Source organism: Aythya fuligula, chromosome Z (genome assembly GCF_009819795.1).
Source record: "Aythya fuligula isolate bAytFul2 chromosome Z, bAytFul2.pri, whole genome shotgun sequence".
NCBI classification, from domain to species: domain Eukaryota; kingdom Metazoa; phylum Chordata; class Aves; order Anseriformes; family Anatidae; genus Aythya; species Aythya fuligula.
In genome coordinates this window covers 62,835,229-62,858,565 of record NC_045593.1, presented here as the reverse complement: position 1 = coordinate 62,858,565, position 23,337 = coordinate 62,835,229, and the positions used below count along the sequence as shown (strand labels likewise).

General features: G+C 41.4%; 2 protein-coding genes across 3 annotated transcripts in view; one reads left to right on the top strand and one right to left on the bottom strand.

Moving 5' to 3' along the window:
• Window positions 1-23,337, top strand: part of MCC (MCC regulator of WNT signaling pathway) — a 209,939-nt gene that overhangs the window by 21,877 nt on the left and 164,725 nt on the right. The window contains exons 1-3 of one of the 2 annotated variants that reach the window (XM_032205498.1): window positions 849-877; window positions 3,752-3,999; window positions 11,410-11,621. In XM_032205498.1, the coding sequence (XP_032061389.1) occupies window positions 3,765-3,999; window positions 11,410-11,621 (447 nt within the window). In that variant the 5' untranslated portion in view covers window positions 849-877; window positions 3,752-3,764. Of the gene's footprint in view, window positions 1-848; window positions 878-3,751; window positions 4,000-11,409; window positions 11,622-23,337 lie in introns of those variants that run through there. The other variant, XM_032205497.1, reaches the window with a different exon arrangement.
• LOC116500460 (transmembrane protein 150A-like) lies at window positions 15,347-16,152 on the bottom strand. Its single transcript, XM_032205502.1, has one exon. The coding sequence runs from the start codon at window positions 16,150-16,152 to the stop codon at window positions 15,352-15,354; it is 801 nt and encodes a 266-aa protein (XP_032061393.1). The 3' UTR covers window positions 15,347-15,351.

Genomic DNA, 23,337 nt, shown 5'->3' with positions numbered 1-23,337 from the left:
TTTGGTGTCATCAGCAGACTTTGTGTGGGTACTTTCAATGCCCTTGTCTAGATCGTTTATGAAGATGCTGAACAGTATGGGGCACAGGGTAGATCCCCGGTGGCCCTCACTTCTGCAGGCTGCCAGCCCAAGTAAAAACCATTGATCTCCATCCTCTGAGTGACCATCTGCGGGCCAGTTGATGGAACCGACAGAGTTCGAGAAGTGTTTGAACAACGATCTCAGACAAAGGGTCTGGTTTTTGGGTGATCCTTTGTGGAGCCAGGTGCTGGACTCAGTGATTCACGTGGGTCCCTTCCAACTCAGGATATTCTGCGATTCTAAGTTTCCAGCTGCTAAAAAGGTTTTATGGTAATTTTGCAAGAAAACATCTGATCTTTGCTTATGCAGCCCGCAGTCTAGGCGTACAAATGACTTTGAAGAAGAAAAGTCAAAATTAAAGACAATCCCAAGTTTCCTAGATGCAGACAGAGTACAAAAACAACAAACATAAGAAAATTTGTTCCATACAGTTGTGTTATGAAATGCATCTAAACCAATTGTGAGCTATCTGAAATACTAACTTAAAATGGACTCATTTGTGAATGTCTCTCTAATCGCAGAATCACAGAACCATTCAGGTTGGAAGAGACCTCCAAGATCACCTGGTTGAACCATCCCCCTACCACCAATGTCACTCACTAAGCCATGTCCCTAAGCACTACGTCCAACCTTTCCTTGAACACCCCTAGGAACTGTGACTCCACCACCTCCTTGGGAACCCGTTTGAACGCCTGACTGCTCTTTCTGAGAAGAAACGTCTCCAGAGAAAAATGTTTGTGGGTGGAGATTAGGAAAGCTCTTATCAGCTTTCTTCATATTGGTTGTTACACTGGAGGTCAGTTATTTTCTGTAGTGCTAGTAGCCCTCGGTTATTTTAGTAGTTTCCGATTTCATGTTCTTTGTAATGAATTCCATCTTTTCTAGTGATTCTATAGGTTGCTTCAGGCAGTGCCTTCAAACTGTAGATGCTACAAATGATATTTAGTTAATGTTTGCGTAACAGGAGAGAAAGCTTAGCACCTTTTGACTGTCAGGAGCCAAACATCAATTTGGAGATGTCCTTTGTGGGTTGTAGTAAGACATGAGTGATGGAGACTTCAAGTTTTTGCACAAAGGCATTGTGTAAGGCATTCCCACAGAAGTGTTAGGAAATGCCTCTTCAGAGACTAAGGCAGCTTTGTCCTCGACCCCCCTGGTGAAGTCTCTCAACACTTCATTTCCTAGTAATAATTCCAAAGATTAGTTCTCCTAATAGGAAGATAGGGAGTCTGTCTATCTTGTCACGTCGTGTGAAGTGCACAAGTAGTTCCTTTGTAAATTGCTTTTCATAATTCTGTTGCTATAGTTGAAGCGGTACATAAAGCAGTTGCAGTCCATGCCACTACAGCACTACTGATGTTAAAGGTGGAGGATAACTCAGGTTTAACTGCTGGCATCTGAATTCAGGTTAGCGCTGCTTTATATTGTTAATGTAGACATAATTGAGTTGTTTCCCTCATGAAAACTTGAATGTTTTGTCATTGACCAGATTAAATGCAAAGAGCAAAACTGACCAAAATTTTAACTACAAGTATCACTTCAGGGTTGGCACATGTCATTTAATTCTCTTATCTCCAATTACATCAAGAAATTACTCTATGCATGATAAAATACATGGTCATAATTTTATAATAATAATAATTATTATTATTACTACACTTCACTCTCACAATTAGAATCTCTGCTAAAAAGTCCATTGTTCTAGAATTTCTGTGTGAAACACCAAGTTCCACCTAGCATAGGGCTTTTTTTTCTCTAGGATGGATGGACAGATTGACATGGATTGTGATACTAAATGCCTTTAGTGAAATACTTTATGCAAGAACTTCAGATACTTCACGTGACCTTGTAGAAACCTCAGAAACCTTCAGAACAATGTTCAGGTATTTGTATTGAAATAATAATACTAAATATATTCTAATTCACATAATAGTAATTTTATTACACGTTTCCTTTGTCTTCTTTCTATGGAAAGGTCTGCACAACATAAAAATGAGCAGCATTTAAAGTAAGCTATGAAATATTCATACTATTTGTGGTGTGAGTCAGTGTGGTAGTATTAAGCAATCCAAACCAAAAGTGTTTGAGAAAATTATGGAGGGAAAGAAATAGTAAAGGGTAAGACTGCTGAAGTAGTGATAATTTTTTTAACCTTTGAAATTTGATAGAATGATGCACCAAGTGATGCACCACTTGGCAGTGTAGAGCAGCTGTTGCTTCAGATCTGAATTGTCACCCACACATTATTTAGAATATGATTAGTTGTCATTTGACAAATATGTATCTGTCTTCCTTCAGTAGCTGGAAAGGTTGCGTCAAGATTTTGTTTCCTTCTCTTTCTCAATGCCTCTTCCTTTCTTTAAGTGAGATAGGACCAGATGGGAGGGGAATAGCAAGAAAAAATTATGAAATAGGGTCTTTTGCTGTCACTTCTTTTGGTGGCTGAGAGTCTTTAGCAGCAACAGTCTATCAAATTTGTCTCCTGTTTGTGAAAGCTGAGCATATGGAAAGGGACAGAGGTGCTGTCTCTATATGGTCGGGAAGATTATTCATTCGTGGTTTGCAGAGCTGTCTTTGCACAAGAAAGCACTGGTATTTTTAGTGGTTAACGTTTTGGGAAAAGTCAGTGTGACAGTCTCTTCAGAAAGAACCTTCCTTTCTTGAGGGTCATTGTTGAGGAATGTCAGATGTTCGTCTAATACATGTAGTCCACATATTCACCATTATTTAGTGATCAACTTCTTACTCATGGTGCATTTTCTACCAACTGCTGCTGAATTTTTTCAAAAAAACTTAATCTTACCACAATTTTAACAAATCATAGTGTTGCTGGCTGTTCTTTTTTTTTTTTTTTTTTTTTTTTTTTCCAGTATGTTTAGGTTTATTTGCATGCATTTATCCTAGGATAAATCCTAAGAATTATCCTAAGATAAGTCCACCATATAAATTTTAAGTGTATCTTATGATTCAAGTATCTTCCGTATTGACCTGGTTGCAGCTGTCTTACAGCTACTCACACACGGTGCCAGAGTATTTTTCATGGTACTGCCCTCCTCGCAACTTTGTGAGTTCCATTAAACTGTTGGGCCAGTCAAGTTTCTTAAGAGGATTTTGTAGTCATAATGTTTGGAGACAGGTTTCCAAATGCTGTTTCTCTTTTCTGCTGTTTTCTTTGTCCTTCATATTTGTCCTCTTTAACTTAACTGCTGTTCAGTGGCAAAAGTCCCAAGTGTGGCCTGTCCCAAGTAAAATGGAAGTTTAAGTTGCCATTGATCTTATTGGAGCATAACAATTTAAATTCTTGCTATGTCACTTCTTCAGAAGATCCTGTGGAGATCAGCAGCAAGATTCAGCTCCTACTTGTGTCTGTTTCTGGTTGTAGAAATGTGGGTAATAGCAGGAAAATAGAGGTTAACACTTGAAGAAAAATGTTTCTTGCTTTTCCAAGGTCTGTGTTGTAATTTCATGCCAACATCATGGTTTCTTTATTGGATTAACAAAAAAAAAATGGTTGGCTTATTGAGTTTAAATCTATGCATTAATTCATTTCCAGATCAGACAGTATTTATTCTAAACTAAATTGTTTTTTCTTTTCCATTCCCATTTCTCCAATCTTTCTTCCACTTTCATCCCTCCCCTGCCCCCATTTTCCCTCTAAAAATATCCTTAGGAATGACTTGCTGATGGTGTGCCGCCAGCTGAATATGGAGGAGTCTGTCGCTGAGATCATGCACCAGCTGGGAGCAGATGAAAATGGAAAAATATCCTTCCAGGATTTTAGTCAGTGCCGCATGGAACTGGTGCGAGAAATCAGAAAGGAGGAAGTGGAGCTTTCTGTGAAATCGGATGACTCTTGTAAAAAGAAAAAGTTAAGGGATAGAATAGCTTCCTGGCCGACTAGCAGCAATAACAGTTTAGGTAGGTATGACTTCTAAATGTCGTGCTGGAGTGGTTTAACAGACAATAAACTCTGGGGTTTTTGTTACCAATTTTTCTGGTATCAGGATTTTCCATAAAGGGTTCTCTGAATATGCTTTGGCATAATTTTGTCATCTATTAGTGGTGTTATAACTGATGCAGCCTTCTCTTCTGGTGTGTTAACAAGTATCTGTTGCAGAACATCCTCTTCAAAACATCCTAGTCAGCCAAGACAACAAGCTTTCTTGAAGAGACAGGAGCTGTGGAGCTCAGCTGATAACTGTGATGTAGTGAGCGTTTTGTTGTCCAGAAAGCCCAGACAGGCAGGTACTTAGGTAGAAATATAAACAATTAGGAAATAAATAATCTTTGTATTGCAGATATAGGATACTTTAGGAATGTGGATGTTTCTTGGCTGCTTTAAAAATTGATCCACTTAGTTGGGGATCCAAGTGCTGGATGTGCCAATTGAGAGGATACAGTAATTCCACTTTCCTTTTGCCCTCACTCTACCACCTAAAAAAAAAAAAAAAAAAACACAATCTCATCTACAGGAAGACAGGATGATGTAGGAACAGAAGATTGTCTGTGTCATTGAGTCCAGTCTTCCTTAGCATTTTGATCAATTGCCATCAAATCAGAACTATTTACAACTACAAAATGCTTCCTTTCACCCTGTAACAGATGCAAGAGATCAGAAGACAGCTGTTGGTCTTTAGACAATAGCATGTGGTCATAAACCCACCAATGCAAGCTACTGTGGAAACTGCTGAGGAGACTGGCAGCACTCTCGCTTCCTGAAGTAGCTGCATGCTAGCTAAACATGGCCCATGGTGTGGGTACAACCAGGCTTCAGAAGAAATCTGTGATTGTATTTAGTGAGAGATATATCCCCATACCTTTTTTTTAGACTAAATGACCCTAGATTTTTTTTAAAATGCTTTTGTAATAACAGGTCTTCCATTAGTCATCCCAATAATCTTCCCTTGTACACATCTTAATTAGCAATGTCTTTTTATTTTTATTTTTACTCTCAGATATATTTAATGCTTCTTCCTGAACAGTTTGCTTGTCTCTGTTTTGGTTCCTCATGTTTCTGACCTGTCATTCCTTTTCAGTAGACAGTCTCCTAGAATGTAAAACATCGTGTGTATTGTTTCTGTTTTTTGCTTGTTTAGTGGGGTTCCTGTTTTTTTTTGTCTTGTAGTAACTCTGCATGTATTCTTGGCTTGTCTCACACATTCAAATGTTGCTTGCTTGCCTTGGATCCTTAGTGAATTTCCTGTCTTCCTGCTTTTTAGATTGACTGTACTTCTCCCTCACTATCCCATCATCTGATGCTCATTTGCTTTTTTATTTTTGTCCTCTCAACATAGCGAATCTGTTTCACAGTGTTCTTTGTTTTCTGTCTGATCTCTTTTGCTATTCTTTATAGGCATACCTTTTTGTATTTAATATTTCCTTTGTTTATCCTTCTTTGGTATATATGCTTGAGGTAAAAGATGATTAACTGTTTAGTTTTTGTGTCCATTCTACATCACCGGTTACATTGAATCTTCATAATCCCTGGGCGCAATTGCATTTCCAGACCATGAAAATACTTCATGGAGCAGGATCAGACAACACTTCAAAACCAAGATGACCCCTGAATATCTTCTATATTGGATTAACAATGGTGTATATTCTGTAGCTCATATATGTATATTCAGTTATCTTCACTGTCTTTGTTATATAAGAGAGGGCCTAAACTTTACTGGAGAAAGGTCTTCATTACAGTCTCAAAATGCATTCCACAAAGAAATCTTGTTAATTGCTGCCCAGAAGTGGTCAGGTGGCAAAATTGTGGTCATGTGTCATGTACCAATTCAATCTCTACTTTTTTTTCCCCTGTTGGGGGGATATCTGTATTTCTAACGGCTGTATGAGAATAAGGTTATTACAATAGATTTGCCCAACAAATGTTTCTACTCCCATATTTCCAGGCGGCATGCCAGAAAGCTAAAATGGATGACAGTTTTAATCAAGATACAGAATTCAGGTTTAGTAATACTCAGTTATATCTATGCTCAGCAAGTCAAACCTGCATGTGTCCACTAGCTTGAAATTCAGTAGAGTGTAAGATTTAACAGTTTAATCTTTTATTCAAATGCATGAAAAAGGACACTTTTCAAGTTACTAGAATTACATTTTTAGCTGCTCGGATATCAGCAAATCAAGGCTATTGTAATGTATTCTAGTTCTCACACTGTTAAAGTCAATGGGAACTTTAGTTTGCAAGTACTGTTTAGTGATTTTTCTATAGATAAAGCTGAATGTGAATTTTGTTACTTTAATGTTCTTCTGAAATCCTTTAAAATGTGTTAAACATGAATAACTTCTGAAAGTGTTGCTGGAGACTTGCAATGACAGTATGGTAACCTGACTCTTTAGGATATCACTTCAGTAGGATATACAGGAAGAATGTCAGTTTTTGATCAGATCTGTGGGCACTGCTCCAGTTACGGAGACTGAGAACCATGATGGGTATATTAAATCTGTGTGAATAGTGTATCCAGTGATGGAAGTGGATTGCTCGGCAAATGAGCCCTTACAGTACAGAAGAACTATGCCTCTAATGATTTAAGGCAGGAAATGACCCGAACAGCTGTGGCTTCTGCCAGGTTTTTCAGTGCTAATGGTTTTACATGTTTTATGTAAAAGCTAGAATTAGAAGCATTTGTATTATATTTTATATAGATTTGTGTGCGCTTTCCAGGTAATTAGTAAATTGCTGGGTTTTGTTTCGTGATAAAGATAGCCTGTTTTGCAGATGAATAAGAAATGATGTTTATTAGTGAATTCATTCATTAGACCAAGTGAAGGATTTTCTGTCCCACTGAGAGGTGCTTGTACTTACTGGTCTGATTTCATATTCTAGGTAAATAGTTATGAATACCAGAGTTCACAACCAATCTTTAGCTGTCAGTTTGTGATAAGTAATCAGCTCATAGCCAACTCCCCTGTTCTCTTTAATGAAAATAAATCTCTTGAAAATTTCATATGGTAATGTATTCACGTTATGGATCAAGCATGAGAATAAATCAGAAGAATGATAGAAATTCAGCCTGAAATTAAGCTTATGGGTAAACATGAGAGGCTGGCCAGTTGGAGCTGAAAAATCATTACTTTTACTTTGCACGAATTCCACGTTTGATCTTATTGCAAATAAATTGCCTTCAAGAAAGTGATGCAGTGACTACATTTGTTTATGCTACATTTAATTAAAAGCTTTGGAGCTAATATGATCTCAAAAGTGCACTACAGATTCTTCTTGAGATTTATGAGCAGAATTTCATCCTAGATCTGTTTGACTGAAACAGCCATGACTATCTGTTAGGCTGAACTTAACTACATATAAATTTACGTTAACTGTAAATGATTCCATTTATTAATTTTAAATACTCCTTTGATACTGCTGTCTTTCTGCAGATCAGCAGACTATATGTACCCTTTTTTTTATCCCTAAAAACGGAGAGTGCTAAATTCTATGAGCAACAGAATAAATGAACCTGTTTTTCTGTGGGATTTGCATTTGACAGCTGACTAATCTTATTAAAACTGCAATATATAGTGTATTTTAGACAGTAGCAAATCTAGAAAGGAAGGTATTATACAGAATGGGTGCTATGCTGAAGGTATTATTCAGGAATGGAAAATAGCAATCAGGCTTTGTATCTCTGCTGTTGAAGATACACAGTTGAGTTGTAACTGTGTGACCTAGAGACCAGTTGTGCTTTGTATTATCCTTCATTGCCAACTGTCTTCATGTTTACCATTAATATCTTCATCAATGATCTGGATGAGGGCATCGAGTGCACCCTCAGTAAGTTCGCAGATGACACCAAGTTAGGTGCGTGTGTCGATCTGCTTGAGGGTAGGAAGGCTCTGCAGGAGGATCTGGATAGGCTGCACCGATGGGCTGAGGTCAACTGCATGAAGTTCAACAAGGCCAAGTGCCGGGTCCTGCACCTGGGGCGCAATAACCCCAAGAAGAGCTACAGGCTGGGAGATGAGTGGTTGGAGAGCTGCCAGGCAGAGAAGGACCTGGGAGTGATGGTTGATAGTCGGCTGAATATGAGCCAGCAGTGTGCTCAGGTGGCCAAGAAGGCCAACAGCATCCTGGCTTGTATCAGGAACAGTGTGACCAGCAGGGCTAGGGAGGTGATCGTCCCCCTGTACTCAGCTCTGGTGAGGCCGCACCTCGAGTACTGTGTTCAGTTTTGGGCCCCTCGCTACAAGGACATTGAGGTGTGGGTTGGTCTGTTCTCCCACGTGCCTGGTGACAGGACGAGGGGGAATGGGCTAAAGTTGTGCCAGGGGTATTTTAGGTTGGATATTAGGAAGAACTTCTTTACCGAAAGGGTTGTGAGGCACTGGAACAGGCTGCCCAGGGAAGTGGTGGAGTCACCATCCCTGGAAGTCTTTAAAAGATGTTTAGATGTAGAGCTTAGGGATATGGTTTAGTGGAGGACTTGTTAGTGTTAGTTCAGAGATTGGACTCGGTGATCTTGGAGGTCTCTTCCAACCTAGACAATTCTGTGTGTGTGATTCCGTGTGATTCACAAGCCAGGCACATTTGAGAAGCCCGTGCAGGGTAAGCTTACAATATCACACATTTCCTGGTATCATGGATCCTTCAGTGCCGTACCATTTTGGTGGTTTCTCTCTTCTACTCTGTGAGCAAAGATGAAATCATAGAATGCCAGGTCCATCGGCATAGTCTGGTGAAACTATCTTTTACCAAACTAAAAAGCATGTTTGTATGGTCATGACTTATAGTCACCCACTTCTCTGTTGCAGTATGCAAGGCTTCTGCACAGAATGCTAATTGTTAGAAGATAAAATGCCATTTACATTCAGATTAACACAATTAAATGACACCAGCATCAGAACGTGGCCCTCTGTGATATTACCTTTGCAGGAGGTATGGCATCATACCTAATGGATCCTCACTTTCTGATTACTACTGTAAGAGCAAGTGTTGTATGTCAAATACAACATATATCCTGAGTGAATTACCAGCTGTAACTGAAGACACAGTTTTGACAACTCCAGAATTTCTCTGCTGAGCCCAGACACCAAAGGTGAATGAGTGAGGAGGACAGCATGTTTAGCAGCTGGAGTTCCAGAATCTGTTATATTGGTCAGATTTAGAGAACAGCAATAAATTACTAGAAATACTGGAAATGCCTTTCTCTCTGACAGTCATGACTCCTTTCATTTTTGGAATGTATATTTTAAGCCAAGAGTACAGGCTTGAACTTTTAAGAAAACTTGGGTTAAATATACAGTCACAATACTGTCATTACAAAACAAACAAACAAAAACCAAACCAACAATAATTCCATTTGTGACTGCCAGGTGTTTTCTGCATCAGTTCAGTGTTTTAATCGAATAACAGGTAGTGAAGTCTACGAAGGCCACTTGGTTCTTCAATAATGCTGGTATTGCTAATTCAATTAATATGAGAGCTTTTTGCTCAGGACAATGTCTTTCAAGTAATAGAAATTCACAGTGCACATACTCTGTTGAATGTGTGCCATACTTAGTCCTGTAAAAACAGGTGTGATACAGCCTGCTCTCAATTTTGTGGCTGCCCCTGTGGAGACAGAATTGTCTGAAGTATTCTTGTCTACTCTGGGAGAGGGCAGAACTGGTTCCCCATCTCCCCTCGTCTCCTGAGACATCTCTGCTGCTTCAATTCTGTTGGTTGCAGATTTTCCTGATGTACTGTATACTGTAGCCACAAGAGGGCAGAGATGTGTAACACTGTACTTAGTAGTCAGTGCTCTACACAGGATGTAATGTATTTATGGTTTGGATGTTAAACAGCTGGCAGTGGTATCTCAGTTCAACTGTGCTGGACAGCTTGCAGCATGCAGCTAGATTATTCACAGTTGATGCATACATTTGGTGTAAAAGTAATTGAATTAGTCTTTAATAGTTACCTGTACATGTAATATGAATCAAGTTTAGTTACGTTACTATAAAATATAATTCTTTTGTTGTTATTTCTACTTGAATGCTTAAAAACTAGTATATTCTCTTTACAATAAGCCAGGGAAACCATCTCAGGGTTTCTTAAGAGGATTTATCAGGTATAGCTGCTGTACAGGGCTGTTAGGATGTTGATCTAATGATATAAATTAGTTGCTACCTTGCTTCCCTTCTGGATGGTTTTCTATTTGCATGTTTGCAGATTTAACTTTTTTGGGGGAGGAAGTGAAAAGGCACTCTACTAATAGTTCATTACATAGTTTGTTCTTTCTCCCTGGCATTTTACTTAATAAGTGATAAACACTCACTTGGAACGCTTTGAGTGTTCAGAGAGAGAAATAGCTATAAAGGAAAAACTTTTGAGCCATCACGATGGCATTACAGACAATTACTTACATTTTGCTGATGGCATGGTGGATATAGAGCTTTGCTAAAGTTTTCAAATCTGGATTTTATTCTGACTTTTAATTTAGAATGGGTGCTTGGACAAGTCACTTAATTGTTTTCAGTATTCTTTGTGCTACATGTGAAAAACTATAGCGCTGCCCAGGGTTATTAAATAATCTATGGAATATTTTGCCATGCAAAAATTTTAAGCCTAAAATCTAAAAGCTTTTTAAAGGATTTAGACTGTTGTATATAAAACAGAAATCCACAGGGATTAAATGGTTACTGATAAAATAAGAAAACTGTTTAAAATTTGGTTTAGGGTTTAAACCTGTCTCTGACTGTAAGAAATTGGAAGGATTATACAAGAAGAAACAGCAACCCTCCATCTTCCTGATCTAAAAATTTTCCCTGAAGCATTCATTGTCTCTAGCTACATGACTGTAGTGTTGCATTGATTTTTTAATGAAACACCTTGTGACTGATGTTTCTGTGGAACCTGAACTGTAACGGGCAATTCTGAGATAATGAGAAAGTGTTGCTAACATAAAAATGTCATAAACACTGTACACCCACAGAATTCATATGTTGTGTTGTTATTCACTAAACTAAAAGTTAAGAAGTATGGTTTTCCTCTTCTGTTCTTTGATTAATACTGTTTTTTAATCTGACATAGTTACTGACACTTCTTCATTCCGTGGTTCTTAACTACTGTAAATTAAACTACTTATTTTACATCCTTTAGTAAATAATGTATGCAAATGTTTTTCATTTTTTCATCTGGATCCTGTGATTTAGTAAACGTTCTGTGCATTGAAAATGTTACTGCTTTTCTTCTTTCTTTCTGGTATTGTCAGCATGTGCAAGATGGGGTATAACAACAGTGGAGCTGTTTGCTTTTTATTTTTCTGGAAAGGCAGGCTGGCTTGTTTCTGTGTTCTTTATACATAGCCCATACTAGAATGGTTTTCTGTTTCTGCATTTTAGGTGCCTTATCAGGAGCCAGAGAAAGCTGGGAGTATGATTCAGGAGCAAGAGACCTTCAGAGTCCAGACCTCCAGAGTCACTTTACACTACTGAAGGTGTTGGAGAATGGTGGAAGCAGTGGGACTCAACAGGCTGCTCTGCAGAGGCTTCTGTCTCAGGCCTCAAATTTTAGCAGCTCTGTTGGAGGAAGTTACTTGGAACTTGCCAACACTGTAAGTGCATTTTGCCTCTGCTTTTAAGTTCTGTAGATATTTTTTTATTGCTTTTTCCTGATGAAGTATATTAATCCATCCTTTGAACTGTCATGGAAACAATGCCAGGCTGCATTTGCAAGAAAGCTAATGTGATTTTAGCAGTTGAAAGGTGCATAATATTTCTATAGTTTGTATAATTGAGTTCTACCAGAAAGGATAGGAGTTGCTGAGGAACCAAGTTCAAGTTCTTATTTTATACAGTTTAACAAAAGACAAATTATGTGTGAAAACTTCCTACCAAACATTTATTTATTTATTTTTAATCAGGGCATCAGATTGTTTAGAAGTATTGTGCAGAAAAGTTCTTCCGGTGTTGTTTCTGTACTGGCCACTAAATTTTTGATATTGGCTTTAAACCCTCAGTTGCAGCATATTGTGCTCTTTATTTCTGTAATGACTATTCTCTGTTGTATAAAAAGTGCAGCTGTTCACAGAATCACAGAATTTCCTAGGTTGGAAGAGACCTCAAGGTCATCGAGTCCAACCTCCAACCTAACGCTAACAGCCCTCCACTAAACCATATCCCTAAGCTCTACATCTAAACATCTTTTGAAGACTTCCAGGGATGGTGACTCCACCACTTCCCTGGGCAGCCTGTTCCAGTGCCTCACAACCCTTTCAGTGAAGAAGTTCTTCCTAACATCTAACCTAAAACTCCCCTGGCTCAACTTAAGCCCATTCCCCCTCGTCCTGTCACCAGGCACGTGGGAGAACAGGCCAGCCCCCACCTCGCTACAGCCTCCCTTGAGGTACCTATAGAGAGCGATAAGGTCGCCCCTGAGCCTCCTCTTCTCCAGGCTGAACAAGCCCAGCTCCCTCAGCCGCTCCTCGTAGGCCTTGTTCTCCAGGCCCCTCACCAGCTTCGTTGCCCTTCTCTGCACCCGCTCAAGCACCTCGATGTCCTTCTTGTAGCGAGGGGCCCAAAACTGAACACAGTACTCGAGGTGCGGCCTCACCAGAGCTGAGTACAGGGGGACGATCACCTCCCTAGCCCTGCTGGTCACGCTGTTCCTAATACAAGCCAGGATGCCATTGGCCTTCTTGGCCACCTGAGCACACTGCTGGCTCATATTCAGCCGACTATCCACCATCACTCCCAGGTCCTTCTCTGCCTGGCAGCTCTCCAACCACTCATCTCCCAGCCTGTAGCTCTGCTTGGGGTTATTGCGCCCCAGGTGCAGGACCCGGCACTTGGCCTTGTTGAACTTCATGCAGTTGACCTCAGCCCATCGGTGCAGCCTATCCAGATCCTCCTGCAGAGCTTTCCTACCCTCGAGCAGATCGACACACGCACCTAACTTGGTGTCATCTGCAAACTTACTCAGGGTGTACTCGATGCCTTCATCCAGATCATCGATGAAGATATTAAAGAGGACCGGCCCCAGCACCGAGCCCTGGGGGACGCCACTAGTGACTGGCCTCCAACTGGACTTGGCTCCATTCACCACGACTCTTTGGGCCCGGCTATCCAGCCAGTTTCTAACCCAACGAAGCGTGCGCCAGTCCAAGCCAAGAGCAGCCAGTTTCTTGAGGAGAATGCTGTGGGAGACGGTGTCAAAAGCCTTTCTGAAGTCAAGGTAGACCACATCCACAGCCCTTCCCTCATCCACCCAGCGCGTCACTCTGTCATAGAAGGAGATCAGGTTCGTCAGGCATGACCTGCCTTTCATAAACCCATGCTGACTGGGCCTGATCGCCTGCTTCCCCTTCAAGTGCTGCATGATGACTCTCAGGAGGATCTGCTCCATGAGCTTTCCTGGCACTGAGGTCAAACTGACAGGCCTGTAGTTTCCCGGGTCTGCCCTCCGGCCCTTCTTGTAGATGGGCGTCACGTTTGCTAGCCGCCAGTCGATTGGGACCTCCCCCGATAGCCAGGACTGTTGATAAATGATGGACAGTGGCTTGGCCAGCTCCTCTGCCAGTTCCCTCAGTACCCTTGGGTGGATCCCATCCGGCCCCATCGACTTGTGCACATCTAAGTGCCGTAGCAGGTCACCAGCCAGTTCTTCATGGATAATGAGGGCCACATCCTGCTCCCCATCCCCTTCCACCAGCTCAGGGTACTGAGTATCCAGAGAACAACCGGTATTGCCACTAAAGACTGAGGCAAAGAAGGCATTGAGCACCTCCGCCTTTTCCTCATCTCTTGTAACTAAGTTTCCCCCCGCATCCAGTAAAGGATGGAGATTCTCCTTAGTCCTCCTTTTTGTGTTGATGTATTTATAGAAACGTTTTTTGTTATCTTTAACGGCAGTAGCCAGATTGAGCTCCAGATGAGCTTTGGCCTTCCTAATTTTGTCCCTGCACAGCCTCGCTACTTCTTTAAAGTCCTCCTTAGTGGCCTGCCCACTTTTCCAAAGCTTATAAACCCTCTTTTTCCTCCTAAGATCAAGCCACAATTCTCTGTTGAGCCAGGCCGGTCTTCTTCCCCGCCAGCTCGTCTTTGGGCACGTGGGGACAGACCGTTCCTGCGCCATTAAGACTTCCCTCTTGAAGAGCGCCCAGCCTTCCTGGACCCCTCTGCCCTTCAGAACCGCCTCCCAAGGGACTCCACCAACCACTGTCCTGAGCAGCTCAAAGTCAGCCCTCCGAAAGTCCAATACAGCGGTTTTACTGGTCCCCTTCCTGGCCTCGCCAAGAATAGTGAACTCCACCATTGCGTGGTCACTCTGCCCAAGACAGCTCCCGACGATCACGTCCTCCACCAGTCCTTCTCTGTTTGTGAAGAGAAGGTCTAGCGGGGCACCACCCCTGGTAGGTTCACTAACCAGCTGCGTCAGGAAGCTATCTTCCACGCTCTCCAGAAACCTCCTAGACTGCTTTCTCAGGGCTGCGTTGTGCTTCCAGGATATGTCAGGGAAGTTGAAGTCCCCCACGAGTACAAGAGCTGATGATTTTGCAACCTCTGTCAGCTGCCTGTAGAATTCCTCATCCATCTCCTCATCCTGGTTCGGCGGTCTATAGCAGACCCCGACCAGGACGCTAGCCTTGTTGTCCCTGCCGATCCTAACCCAAAGGGACTCGACCTTGTCATTCCCAACCTCGAGTTCTACAACCTCGAAAGACTCTCTAATATAGAGAGCCACACCACCACCCCTTCTATGCTGCCTGTCCCTTCTATAGAGCTTATAGCCAGGCATTGCAGCACTCCAGTCATGAGACTGGTCCCACCACGTCTCCGTGATGGCAACCAAGTCGTAGCCTGCCTGCCGCACGATGGCTTCCAGCTCCTCCTGTTTGTTACCCATGCTGCGTGCATTGGTGTAGATTTTTTTTTTTTTTTTTTCTTTATTTTAAATTTTATATACATCTATCCGTATATATACGTAGCTCTATGTACACTCGCACGCACTCATTCACCGCCCTCCCCGCTCCCACCAGCCTCCAGGACGGGCTCACACCAGCGGGGTGCTCCCCCCGCATGATTGTCTCCGACAGCCAAGGACGCAGAGGGGACAACCCCGGCCCCAGCAGCCCTTGGGGGGCAGCCCCTGTTTCCCGGGGGCTGGGGGCTGCTGGAGGAGCCCGGCTGCAGCTCCTGGATCAGGGGGGCACGTACCAAGCACTGCGTGTGCACGCACACGCACGTGCACCCCGAGGCACGCGGGGTCTGGGAGACATTCGGGGTGGGGAGCAGCTGGCAGGGCCCCACTCGCTGGTCCCCACTGTCAGCCGGCCTCCCGTCGAGTCACACCATGGCCAGCCCCTCCGCGCCGTGGATGCAGGCCGTGCCAGGCAGGCTGCTCTCGCCTTTGTAACTTTTGGGGGCCCGGCTGGCTTTCAGCAGCACCAGGAAGGTGTCCGTGGAGATGGCCCCGAACTTGAAGGTGAAGGTGCCGTAGAAGACCAGGACGTCGATGATGAACATCCACTCGCACAGCGCGGCCACGTGCTGCAGAACGAAGCTCTCCTGGATGAAGAACACACCGCTGAAGACGAGGGTGATGAAGGCCACGGCGGTGAGGATGCTACGCAGGTGTCCCGTCCAGTAATGCCCGCGGGTTTTGGCCATGCGGTAGGTGAGGACGGACTGCAGGAAGACGAACAGCATGCTGGTGGGGAAGGCCACCCCCGCTCCGATGTAGTGCAGCACCTTGGCGTGGTCCACCTGGAAGTTGCCGACCATGGTGAGGCCGGCGGCGCAGAGCCAGCCAGTGGCCAGCCCCAGCGTGTTGAGCAGCGACGGCCCCACGCGCTCCAGGACGTGGGCGTACCTCAGCAGCCCCACCAGGATGACCATGAAGGAGCCCAGGCTGCAGATGAGGCTGAAGAAGCAGCTCTCGGGAGGCAGGGTGCCACACTTGCTCACGAGGGGGATGTGATCCAGCGTGCAGCAGGAGCCGGGGCCATCCACGCCACACGACTGGTTGTAATTCCAGTTGTGCACGGGGCAGATGTGGTTGTTGGAGAGCGCCATGGCGTACACGATCCACATGCCGGTGATGGTGAATGCGGGCAGCGTGACGGGCAGGATCCCCCAGGCGGGCATGGCGGGGCCGGGCATGCCCCTGCAGGCTAGCGGCGGGCGGCGGGGCCGCCGGGGGAGCCTCCCCGCTGCCTCCTGCTGCCGGGCCGCCGGGCCCAGCTCCCCATGGGCAGCGCCCGCCGCGGGGCCGGGGCCGGGGCCGGGGGACGGGACGGGACTGTTGAAGCTATAAGGCTTTATTTTTGGCTTTCCCATCAATTTATTGGGATCAAGTTTGTGTTTTAGCTTTAAGTGAGGCATGTTATAGAAGACTGTTTCGTAGCATGTTTCTGATTATGCTGCACAGGGTTTTAAGTGGAGAAATAAAAGATGATAAAATGAAAGATACGTTTTTTGAATTTTATGATCGTTTATTGTCACATTTGACTTTGAAATTGATACATGATAATTCTAGCTGCAAGGGAACCTTAGGAGGTTGTCTAGTTCAGCCTCTTGCTCAAGACTTAATGCCTAATGGAAGTGGTTACTGGCATCAGAGTAAAATCAACTTCTTTAAGGTACATTACTCAAAAAGAAAATACCCTGAAAGTGTTTTTAAAAGACTTCTTCTAATATATATATGTTTTAAATTCATGAACACGGTCTGATGTAGGACCAGAGTTTCCAGGTGCAAACTAAAAATATGTAGATATTAAAACATGATTTATCTAAGAGACAAAAGACCTCAAGTAAGTTGACAGTTCCGTAATCGAATTGTGTCCTCATTTTCTCTAGCAAGCACAGCAAGAATTAACTGTGGTAAATTGTGAGCTCTGATCTTTGAGACTGGACAGAAGCATTTGAAAACTGTAAAGAGCAGAAAAAGTGCCAGCACACACGTAAAGAAGGCAAGATGGAAAATCTGGGTAATTATAAAACAGTTAGCAGCATTACTTATATCTTCCAGTATTTTTCTGGAGATGTGCGCAATTTTGACTAAGAGATGACATCTTGGTTTATATAAGAACAATCATGTCCAGCCAATCTAAAACCTGTTTTTACAGAACATTAGACTTTGGATATAGTGAAGGGATAGAAGATGATGTGTATCTCTGGTAAGGCGTTTGACCCTGACTTGAATAACATTGTCACAATCAAATGCAGAATAGGGTCTAAACTACTACTTAGGTATTTGCGATTGGTTTTAAAGTTGTGAGGTGCTGTGTTTTTAGTACCTTTTTGAGCTCTGTTCTGCCCCATTCTCTGGTTTGCATGAAAACACTAACAAACTCAAATCAAACTCTACTGGTAAAATCAGTGCTTATCCACACTGCAAACTGGATTTGTGGTCATCCATTAAAAAGGTGCAAGTCTAAGGAAGATAGTGAATCAGTGTTCAGTTATACATATTTTCATGACTTTGATTGGTTTGCTTAAGAAAGTATGTTTTTGGAAAAATGTGAGCTACTTCCCATAAGCTTATTTTAAAGGATGTAGGATGATGCTTAACAGAAGTTTAAGTGGAGCTGCTTAAGACCGATGTAGCTGTGCAAAAAGAATGGAGTGAATATTTTTATTTCTGGATTAGGACTATGAGTTGCTGTGTCCTTTTTGATTGGAGTTCATTCAGATTTCAAGGTGGGTGTGTACTAATACATCCTCTTTCTGTGCTCCTCCTGATTTATGATGATTCAGAAGTGGTGGGCTTTAGAAGCTGTTGTATGTTTGCAAATAAGAAGACACAGGTGTGCAGTGTTATTTAAGAATGCACGGTGTGAAGGCTACTGCATCACTCTAATATGTAGCTATCTTAAAAATAAAAATGCTGAAGGCTCATATGAAATAAGATCTCCAGGTATGATGGCTTTCTTTGTTCCCACCTCTAAGTTCCTTTTATGCTTACTGTTTTGAAAGACACCTTATCTTTGTTTTAACAAGCATCTATCCTACTTTTAAATATTCTATGCTCTTTTAAACCATAGGTACAATCAATAGTCTCTCATTTATATGTAGATGAATATAATAACATCTCCATTTGACTCCTTCTTAAGCACTGGTATCGTGAGTAAAAGTCATATGCAAAATCTTGCTTTGGTTTTCTTACAATGGAAAGAAGAGGTGAGAGAAAATGGAGAGAGAGATTTACTTTGTTTTTCACTATTTGCATTTATTCGATTTACACTGTTAATACTGAGGGACTTACTACAGTCTAAATTTAGACTTCTAAAGAGAGAGACAGGCTTAGAGCTGTGAGCTATTATGGTCCTTTATTCTCTGTCTCTTTCTCAAAATGTTTTACCAAACTACATTTGCCACAATGATGGGCCTACCTGCTCCCTTGGGTTCATTTTGACACATCCCAAATCATTTTCACACTTCTGTGGGCTACATCTAGGGAGCTTTGCCATTTGTACAGAAGGAGCTGGGCAGACTTCATTACACTGTAACTAGGGTTGCTTTTAAAAAACAAACAAAAACAAAACAACAACAACAACACCCCCCCCCAAGAAAAAAAAAAAAAAAAAAAAAAAGATGGATCTTTTAATAACTGCATTTCTGCCCTTTTAGAGTTGATTGTTTCTTTTTGTAAAACTGTGTGATAGAAGAGCAAAAATTTTAAAACAAACCATGTGTGGACATTTTCCTCTGGTACATAAATGCTGCTGAAGTTAGCCAGAGTTTTAATCTTCTTCAGGATGATTACAAAAAAATAGAACCCTTCTCTGTCATCCTGCTCTTATGAATGGTTCTTGACAATTGAACATCTCCCAGATATATCTATGTGGGCCGTATGTACATATTCTTGAAAGTAATGTTTTTTACATTTCTTTGTAGATGTTTAGACTTCAGACTCACAGCTCTGAAAAAATACCTGTTGTATGGCTGAACATGTGTAACCTGGGTGGTCTCTGGTTAGAAGTTGTGATTCTTTTTTCTCTGTACGTATGACTATGCAGTCAGGCTAAAGACATCCCAGTGTATGTATAGCATGTCTAGCATATGTATAGCATATCTTGCAGCATAGATTATATTCCTCAATCAGAGGGTCTTCATGATGCTTTTAAATATTTAACTACTCAGCAGCATTTATCCCTGTTCCTTCAAAAGAGTGATGAAATAATAATAATAATAAAAAAAAAGCTGTTTGAAATTTAACCATGCATGTTCATTGCATGTGTTTGTACCTTTTAATTTCATTTTGCAATATTTTTGTTTATTAACACGTGTTCACATTCAGCTTTTATTTTACCTGAATAATTTATTTTGTAGTCTTTCTAGAATGTATAACTCTTTCAGCGTTTTTCAGATTCATCACAAGCAGTAAGAACACATTTCTCTTTATAGCTTCTCACATTGGTACCAGTATTTATGACTAACATATTAACCTTTAATGTGACCTGTCACCACTTACTGATGATGTACCTGTTTGTGTCAGTAGGTTAAACACTACTGTAAATATCTCTGACAGGAATCCACGTACATGTTCCAAATGTAGTCAGTCTGTGTTCTTCATATATATAAATTTTTAATTGCATTCAGATCTAAACAACTTAAGTATGTTTCATGGATAGCAAAGAATTCAAGCATTTCAAATTACTTCTGTCAGGAGTGTGCCTGTTTGGCAGTTTGCTTTGTATTTGTTCTTGTGTCTGCAAAGTTGGATGAGAATTGCTAGTCTGGGTACTTGTATAACTGTGGAGAAATAACTGATTCATGTAGTGTCGCATCTGCTTGCTTCCCAGGAGGCCATGCAATCTTGATTTGTTCCTGTGGTGCTATCAGGAGGAATTGCACTCTGTTGTAGAAAATGAAGTATTGTTGTTCTCTGGAAACTTGACACAGGGCAGCATTTTGATATGATATGCACCCTTCACACTGGAATTCCAGTGAAGTTCAATAAGATGAAGGAATGAGGTCTGCATATGTTTAATTTTCTTTTCATATTCTCCTTGCACATGATTGAAACAGAGTAGGTAAACTTGATACTTTTTCTTTATTGAGTAGAACATGTACATATAAATGCTCATGCATATCTGTGTGCTTACTGTTGGTTTCTGTTGCCTTATTTCAGTGTTGGTAAGATTAATGTATTTGTTGTCACAAGCAGCTATATTTACGTCAGTAAAACCAACTGGGATGGTTTGATTTGACATGATGATACGTTGATATGATTTCATACCTCTGTTCTGTCAGCTGGAAATAGCTCTGTTTTGTTCAGGAAGTTCCTGCACAAAGATCTTAAATTTTAAAAATGTAGCTCAAAGCATGGAGATGTATATTTTTTAACTAGCCAGTCTCTGGACTGCTATGTTCTGGAATGCTTTAATCTCTGTTTTTTTCCTTCCTAAGACGCTATAACTGTGAATACACCTTCCTTGCTATAGCTATTTTGGTTGTAAACATTTAGGAAATATTTGATGGGGGTATGGTTGACTTGCAGAGGAGAAAAGTACAGCTTTATTTTGGTGAATAGCCTGTGGTAGGATTCCTTCATGACCACTTGCTTCTAGAAGCCCATGTTGCTGTTTCCTTTTCAAAGCAGTTTTGCAAGTACCACAGATTTGCATGTTCATACTAACTTAGAGAGAAGGGCAAATTTACAGAGAGTTACTTTCATTGCTTCCTTCAGCATGTCGTTGTTCTGGTCACTGACTAAGCAGGCATGATCCTGCTTTATCTTGAGCAGAGCTGTCAGTGCAAGATGAATGTGTCCAGAGCACTGGTGCAGATTGCTCCACCTGCCAACTCTGCACTCATTTCTCATCCTAAAGGGAGCTGGTTTTGGAGCATCTCCATCAAGAATAAAACAGAAAGCTAATGCAACAAGATTCTTAATGCATCTTCTTGAAACTTTCCTGGAGTATGCTCTCGAGTATGCTCTTCCTCAGCTTATCCTGTTTGGTTTGTATGTATGTGTACCTCATTTAGAGGTATTAGAGACTTTATTAAGCTTGGGACTGGATTGTTTTGATCACGCATCTCTGTGTGACAGGATGCTTTCTGTACGGTGTAATTAGGGTGACTAAAACAAATTTACTTCCTATTGTGGATCATCTGTGGCAAGTGTAGGTACCATCTCTGCGGGACACACAACTCAAACGTTCGTGAAGAACAAAGGCAATACTGCAAAGATTCATAGCAAAGCCATGTAGCAGTTGTATTGATGTAAGCTTCTCACCATGATCACTAGCAGATGAGAACCTGGTGTGTTTGTTTTAGGGAAGTGTCATGTTCTCTGAAAACAGATATTACCACAGTTCCTCTTTGTCAGACTCAGTGGATGCTTGCATTGCTAATTTTTCCTTCTTCAGAGTGTTGAGCTGCAAGTTATGAAAGTTATGACAGAGAGAACCATTGCTTTGGGAAAACTATTCCTTTTAGTTTTTACTGAGTGATAATACTTCAGAAGTCACCTTTTTTTTTTTTTTTTTTTTTTTTTTAGGGATAGGTGGCTTTTCCTTTGCCACCTAGAAGATCTGTGCCATAATTAGGCAAAAATCATTTGCTATGTGACTAGCAGAAGATGTTTCTGTGTAACTAAAAGTGTTTTCTTATAAAGACTGATATGATCAGATTATCACAGGTAACAGGAGTCTGCTTTTTAGTCTTATAAATAAGTTTTTATTTGGCAGAACTCAATGTAGAGTGTTGAGGGAGTAAAAATGACGGTACTAAAAAGCCCATAGCACTCTCCCTCACCCCCCCTAAAGCTGTAAACCTTTGTATATGTACTGTAATTTTGTTAGGCTACATTATTGGCACATTTTAACTAAGCTGGTGAGCGTAGGTTTTCAGATTGACTCCTTAAGTACAGGAAAGGTGGTCTGGTTGCCAAAAAAAGCAAAAATGCTTTTGTAGGGGAGAGGGAAAACAGGACTTCACAGAGATTTGTGACTGCTGTGGAGAGACTTTTTTTATTCAGTCGAGGTACATACTCTTAACAGCTATCCTAAGTATGAACCATTTTTTCTGTTGTCCAATTTGTAGCAATCAGCAGTAAATTAAGCATGAATTTTATTGCAATTGCACAGATATATTTTTGGGTAAATGCTCTTTTAAATAAAAGTGTCAAGGAAGTTGAAGACAGAACTACACTTTGAAAGGTAATTCCACAGCTGGTTTGTAGGTTACTTTTGTTTCGTGTCACAGTTAATGAGACCATACTGTTAGGCATCTCATTTCTTTTCTAAAGCTTTTACAGTTTGACAGCTCAGTAAGATGTCCTTTTCTGGTGCCCCTTTTTGTTCTTTCCCTTCTCTCCAAATTTTGTATGTTTAAATTCAGACTGCTTGTTCCTCAGTTTGGGAAGCTTCACTCCTTCAGCTTCCCTGTCTCTTACATACGGGGAAATTTGGACCCCAGAGTATCAGGTATCCCATGCTCTCATGGAACATCTTTTTGAATAGGAGAGAATAATGCCTTTCTAGTCCGTTTGCATGAGACTAGTGTTGATAAGAAAACACATTCTATGTGTTTCAGGGAATTTATTCAGTGCTATATCCACACTGTAAGTTAAACCAGAGTGCACAGATTGATTTTTCCCAGGTTATTTTGTTAGGGAATCTACTCTGTATTCAGCATCTAGTGCACACTATCACAGTAAATCACGGGAACTAGGTCTTTTCCCCTCCTCCCCTTATCCCCACTTGTTTTCAGTCCTACATGCAACTGTTACTACAATTTCCTTTTATGAGCTGTTAGCATAAAAATGTAGGCTAATGATTCATTCAGCTGAAACCCTCCTAGGTAGGAAGGGTTGAAGTTTAAGAAGAATTCAGTGGTGTGGACAATGGAGCCTGCATTTCATAAAATATTTGTGCCTAAGATAATCATGCCTTTTGTGTCTTTGCTTCCAAGCTGGACATGTTTCCATTCAACCAGGCTTAAAATAAGATCTGAGAATTCCATTGAAGTGAAAACTGATTATGGGAATTCAGGATTCAGGAGGCTTGCCTTGTCAGAAAGCAGTCACGAAAACAGTTTTGTTTGATGGACATATTTTATGTTTTAACATTATGTCGGAAGCTGTTTGTCTTTGATTTCAAGCCAGCATTGTAATGGAGTTAGTTTGTTGACACAGGCATCGTGTATAATAGGATAATGCAATGTGTTCATACAATCCTGGCTTCTGTGTCCCTCTACTAATGCTCAGTTATGCATTTTTCTCTTACAAGTTAAAAATGGAGATTATGGATTAGATCCTCCTGGAATCATCTATGCTATGTAGTTATTGGATCATAACAGACATAGCTGAGCAAAAGGCAGGTT

Bases quoted from the DNA above. Each gene is read 5' to 3' on its own strand.
- LOC116500460 (XM_032205502.1), bottom strand. From the start codon at position 16,152: ATGCCCGCCTGGGGGATCCTGCCCGTCACGCTGCCCGCATTCACCATC.